Here is a 6,187-nt window from a genome sequence, read left to right on the forward strand (position 1 = left end):
AGAGTCCACAATTAGCCACAGTTAGCTCACAGAGTTCAGGTAATCCACAGTAGCGAGAGTCCACAAGTAGCCAAACGCTCCGGCTGGCCGCGCGACTCACACCAGCCCGAGCTCCCTCTCGCACGCCCCAACTCGCAACTCTTTATCCCTGATAATCATCCACAGTCGACAAGCTGCAGGTGTACCACTCCTCAATCAATCAGTCAATCATTCAATTTGTTCAGTGGGGGCACAGCCGTCGTAGCCAGTAAACACCGTTCACTACAATATTCTGGACAATGCTCGGGTGTTTGCATTTATAACAATATCATCCACAAGTTTAATAACTGGAAAATCGCCATAAACCGAGCTTAACATAGAATTTGATTGACTCGTGAGCCATAGTAACCAGCCTTTCTTGCCCCTCCTTCTGTTTAGTTTCATTATCATGAAATAACGTGATAATTTCATGTAATAACGTGATACATATCTTGTAAAAACGTGAAAATATCATATCTTGAAATGACATGATATTTTCACGTTATAACGTGAAAATATCATTATCACGAAATAACGTGATAATTTCATGTAATAACATGAAACATATCTTGTTAAAACGTGAAAAAGATCTTGTTATAACAAGAAACTTTCACGTAATTACTTGAAACTTTCACGTAATTACCTGATACTGAGCCTTTTATTTATTTCTAGTGTGACAGCAATACACCACCGTAGTTTCCTGAAAATAGGGACTTCAATAAAACCAATGAGACTGTGGTACAAACGTTTAATGGTTGAATCTTACTGAGAATATGTAGTCTTCTATTCTAGAGTTTCCATCCAACATAAGGCCTTTTAGAGAATGTAAACAGTCAAGGGCAAAAGACTAACGAGCACATTGAACAAAAAAAATTTACAGGTTTTAATTATGTAATAATTGTGTAAACATTGAGGAAAATCAGAGTCGGTGCAGCAACCATTTTCCTGGATTTTGTGTAATTTCACATGGTTTCAAGGATTTACAGGGAAGGACACAGCAGACTCTAGCTCTTGAGTCAAGTCAAGTCAACTTTATTTACATAGTGCATTTCATTCGCAGAAGATTCCCTCACTGAAGTGCAACTGTCTACGTTCAACGTAGACAGTTACGGCCCGTCATTGGCCTAGTGTCTACGTTGAACGTAGACAGTTGGCCAACCAGAGGGCCAAACTGTCTACGTTCAGCGGCCAACGTAGACTACCAATCAAATGTATGATATGCAAATGAGCAATCAACGCCCCCAGACCGGTCTTTTGACAGCTCCCGTCAAAAAAAAAATACATCGCGGAAAACGATACTTTTCCTGCCCAGACTGATTTTTGCCCCAGAAAGGTGATACATTTTGAGTTTTTCGTACTTTAGTTTTGTCTGGTTTTTCTTCATTACGTTTTTTTACTCTCACGATCGACCTCTTTCTGTCCCTGATCACCTACCGAGAAGGACGTACTACCGATCGAGAGACTAAGCTAGCTAGCTTTTACAACCTTTTGAGGTAAGCAAACTATATATGATTACATTTAAAACATTGAAGACACATAGAAAATGGCTTGGGTTTTAAGTTTAGAGCTACCGATTATTTAGTTTGAATGAAAATCACATCTGTCCATTCATTTTACCGGTAGCGTTAGCTGCAGCTATCTATGGAACACTGGCTTAAAATCACCTCAGAATAGCAAAGGTGGACACTTTAAAATATCAACCACAGCATTTTTGCTATTCTGCACATCGCCATTCGCAGGGGTCAGCACGGCCGGTGTGCAATGGCCGAGCCTCGCCCTGGGCAAACAACCTTCCTGATCATTGTATCACCCCTGCCAGGTAAGTATGCCTGTGGAAGAGCCAAAGAGACCATGGCCTGTCTGTTGTGTCTGTAACTTTTCCAGTGCTACAGAGACATTCAGTGGCACGATCCTAGAGTGCGGACACTCAAAGTATGGAAACACTCTCTCAGTGAATGTGTGTGTGATAGTGTGTAGGTGTGTGTTATTATCAGGGTCAGAGAACGACAGCTGTGCTCTGTCCCAGTCCAGCTGCACTCTGATCCTCTGGAGTCTCCCATGCACACTTAAGGGAGTCTCTCGGTCTGGTGCAGGACATTCGCTAGAGGTATCAGAGCCTACCACGCCTGTACCAAGCCCACTTGTAGTCTTTACTCTAACACCCCCAAGAGTTGAGCCAAGGTGAGGTGTGTGGGACTGCGATGGAGACCGTGCTCCATACTGACCATTGCTGAACCAAATATACCACAGTCCACGCCTGGAGACCACGTCTCCTTTTACCCTCCGGCCAGACTCTGTCATCACGCCCACAGCCCACAGTGTGTTCTCCCCAACCTCCACGTCCCAGCAGTGAGTCCCTGAGTTGAAGCCCTCAGAGCCCAGCACACTGCCAGCCAACTGAAATCTCTCTGGGTTCTCTGGAAGCGGCTGTCTCTCCTCGCTGTATCTTGCACTGGTCAGGTCCTCAGACAGGCTGAGATGCGCGTTTGCAGTGTTGGGATCCAGAATCACAGGGGCTGCAGAGAAAAAGGAACACGCACACATGTTTAAAAATGTTTGCATTTCGATGTGCTGGTCATCTCTCATGTCAACTGACTTCATCATATAGCATTGTATCTATTTTTGGCAAACACTTTGTGTCTGTGTATGCCTGCGTGTACATGATTGACTGTATGAGATGTCTGTACTATATTGAATTAAGTCCTTCATCTTCTCCCAGACTCTGAACTTCAGGTTGCCCAGGTGCTTTGCCACGTTGATCAGAGCTCCTGAAACCCTCTCTGGATCCTGCAGTGTGCACTGGGCTCTGGAATAACATTCAGGAGTCAGTGCTGCTGTGGGTTTGGGTTCAGAACCACAGAGAAGAGAGAGAGACAAGGGGCAGACCACTCACCTTTCCACTGTGCTCTGGTAGCTCTGGGGACAAATAAAAGCATTAATTGATATATCCGTGATATTATTACAGTATGCACCTTGCATTATGACTCTTGCTTCATTGCAATAAGACGAGGTGTCCAGACCAACTTGTGCGCACTGGATGTGCATGAAACCTCTCAAGCGCTAGCTCGAAAAATAATTTAAACGTTTGCCATAGTTATTAGCAGATATTTTAATACAAAACATGTAAGGTAGTAAAAATGCACATTTTAATTTGAGCGTAAAACTGTAGGAGACTGATAAAAAGAGTTCATATATATTTCATTCTTCAGAAAATACACATTATTTCCGACAGGAGTGACTGACTAGCCATTTTCGTTATTTTGGTACACGTTGGCCACAGGAGACAGGGTTGACAGTTGAATGTTGCCCTACCTGTAATAATGTGATATCACTACCCCCAATCTCCTGTATGGCTCTGATTGTGTCTGAAAGAGATGAGATCTCCCTGCTCATCTTCTCAATCTTCTCCTTCATCATCTGACTCTTCTGCTTCTCTTCCTCCTTCAGTGCAGCTATCCTGGCTGCCTCTTCATCTCGTAGAAACTGGTGAAGCTTCTCAAACTCCTGCTTGATCTGCCTCTTTGTGCTTTGGACTTGAGCCTAAAATAACATAACAGTTACAACTATGTCATCTACATACTGAATGCTATTTCAGTGAGCAACGCTTGAAACAATCATCCTTTATCTACTTTTTTCAGTGTATTGCTTGTTGTGTATGAGGTTTAAAGTAGCACTTTAGTTAGATGGATAGATAGATAGATACTTTGTTGATCCCCAAGGGGAAATTCAAGGTCCCAGCAGCTTAAGACACCACACACAACATACACTACAATGTAAACAGGATGATACAATGCAGATCAACAAATCAACACGACTAAAAAGAACAGTAAAATAATGAGATAGTTTAAAGTGTTTTGGTCTAAATTCACACTTAACTGGATCGGAAGTGTGCTAACTGGTGTCCCCTGTCCTATCTGGAACACAGAGGTGCATAGTGCCCTAGATGGCTGGTTTGAGAGATACTGTATAGCAGTACACCATAAAAACTCATCTGCAGATGGCACCATAACTAATTCCATGCCTAATGAAAAGCTCATGTCATTATTGGGGGCAGCCGTGGCCTACTGGTTATAGGGCTTTGAGCTCGTAACCGGAGGGTTGCGGGTTTCAATCCCTGACCAGTCCACAACTGAAGCTAACTCCTCACTGCTCCCCGAGCGCCACTGTTGAGCAGGCAGCTCACTGCTCTCTGGGTTAACTTGTGTGTGCTTCACCTCACTGTGTATTCACTGCGTGCTGTGTATGTGTTCACTAATTGGGATAGATACAAAGACCAAATTTCCCTCACGGGATCAAAAAAGTTACTTATACTTATGTGATACTCTTGCATAGTTTTACTGTCATTTGACATTTCAATAATATTTGATCTGAACCTGCTTTCACCTTAATGTGCTCTGCTGTTTTGTAACAGTTGAGTGTTGCCTCTTCAAAGACCTTCAACTTCCCCTGTGTGAATTGTAGTTCACTCTTGAGGTTCTCCTGCAATAAGATATATAGTTTAATTTATTGGTGATACATTTCTCATTACACAAACACATTGCGTTGTGTGTGTGTGTGTGTGTGTGTGTGGGGGGGGGGGGGGTTGTTTGTTAGAGAGAGAGAGAGAGAGAGAGAGAGAGAGAGAGAGAGAGAGAGAAAGAGAACCACTATGCATTCAACTACATTAATTATCTTATTTATGTCCCTATACATTTCACATTTGTTTTATCATACTCTGTACAATTGAGCATATGGTCACTGGCCCATTGTCAAATAGGAAAGAAAACAGCACCACCTGCTGGTGCAAGATAAACCTCCTGTGGGGCAGAGACTGTAGATCTGAGCAGTCCTGTAGTTCTTTGAAATATCGACAATCATATAGATATAAGTTAACATTGCAGTCTTATTACTGAGCTGTATGGATACTGCTCACCTTAAGGTCAGCTGCCGCTTCATCTACAGGTTGGAACTTGTGGTTGGTGTGTTTCTTTGAAGCCTGACACACCACACACACAGGCTGTTTATCCTCCAGACAGAAGAGCTTGAGTTTCTCACTGTGCAGACTGCAGAGCACCTCAGACCCTGCTGAAGCTCTCTGACTTAATGTCGAAGCCATGTCCTCTTCAGTAAGAATCTGCTGTCTGGTACGCTATATTTCCAATTTCAAGTTGGAGGAAAATACCTAAATTATCCTGCAAGGTTTCTGACTTCTGTCCCTTTCTGATTTCACAACAAATAGTAATATGCAGAAAAGTATGTACTTTACATGTTACTACTATCACTTTTGACAAAAAAACACAACTCACTTGCTCTGTAACTAATGCAGGATAGAATGGCCTGTAGTTTACTCTATCTTAATGTGAGTGAGAGGGCGGGTCTTTGGTAGAGGAGAAATCTGATTGGCCAGCCTTCCTAGCTGACCCTCCGCCTCAGACGTGGCTCAAGGCCAGAGCAGATGGCATGAGGCGATGGGCTCTGACCACGGCCATATCTTCACCAACACATGCTCACACGCAGGGACACGTGTGTTTGTGTGTGTGTGTGTGTGTGTGTGTGTGTGTGTCAGAGAGAAATGTATGCATATACTGTAGTGTCAAATTTACTTTCATGCAACAACAGCATTGAGCTGATATGCTGTACAAAATAAATATGTTTTATGTACAGGTGTATTTTATTTCAACAACACAAATACTGTGCACCCTGTTGGTTAAGATAAAGCATAGGCTATCATCTGACTTTGTGTGTTGACGTCAACATGTGTTCTGATCCGAATCAGTGTCCTGCATGGCCTGGAGGAAAGACCACCATGGCCCACACACAATAAGCGGACCCTTATTGCAGATCCGCACAGCACAGAATAAGCAGACCCGTACCACACATACAGTAATAAGCGGACCCTTATTGCAGATCCGCACCACACAGAATAAGCAGACCCGTACCACACATACAGTAATAAGCGGACCCTTATTGCAGACCCGCACAGCACAGAATAAGCAGACCCGTACCACACATACAGTAATAAGCGGACCCTTATTGCAGATCCGCACCACACAGAATAAGCAGACCCGTACCACACATACAGTAATAAGCGGACCCTTATAGCAGATCCGCACAGCACAGAATAAGCAGACCCGTACCACACATACAGTAATAAGCGGACCCTTATTGCAGATCCGCACAACACAGAATA

General features: G+C 43.4%; 1 protein-coding gene and 1 pseudogene across 1 annotated transcript; both read right to left on the reverse strand.

Moving 5' to 3' along the window:
* Positions 1-691: 691 nt before the first annotated feature.
* On the reverse strand, positions 692-5,317 carry LOC134079161 (E3 ubiquitin-protein ligase TRIM35-like). Its single transcript, XM_062535345.1, has 6 exons — positions 4,931-5,317; positions 4,402-4,497; positions 3,331-3,558; positions 2,912-2,934; positions 2,706-2,824; positions 692-2,534 (listed from the first exon to the last, which is right to left on the reverse strand). Exons 1-6 carry the CDS (start codon positions 5,111-5,113, stop codon positions 1,825-1,827), a joined length of 1,359 nt encoding a protein of 452 aa, XP_062391329.1. The 5' UTR covers positions 5,114-5,317; the 3' UTR covers positions 692-1,824.
* Positions 1,695-1,845, reverse strand: LOC134079381 (U1 spliceosomal RNA; annotated as a pseudogene).
* Positions 5,318-6,187: the final 870 nt, after the last annotated feature.

Source organism: Sardina pilchardus, chromosome 4, assembly GCF_963854185.1.
Source record: "Sardina pilchardus chromosome 4, fSarPil1.1, whole genome shotgun sequence".
Classification (NCBI taxonomy): domain Eukaryota; kingdom Metazoa; phylum Chordata; class Actinopteri; order Clupeiformes; family Clupeidae; genus Sardina; species Sardina pilchardus.

What these genes read in the sequence shown, in the direction of transcription:
- LOC134079161 (XM_062535345.1), bottom strand. Translation starts at nt 5,113, where the DNA reads ATGGCTTCGACATTAAGTCAGAGAGCTTCAGCAGGGTCTGAGGTGCTC. An exon ending in AAGCGGCAGCTGACCTTAAG is followed by an intron (nt 4,498 to 4,930) that starts GTGAGCAGTATC and finishes ATCTTATTGCAG; the next exon opens with GAGAACCTCAAGAGTGAACT. An exon ending in GAAGGACTTAATTCAATATA is followed by an intron (nt 2,535 to 2,705) that starts GTACAGACATCT and finishes TTTTCTCTGCAG; the next exon opens with CCCCTGTGATTCTGGATCCC.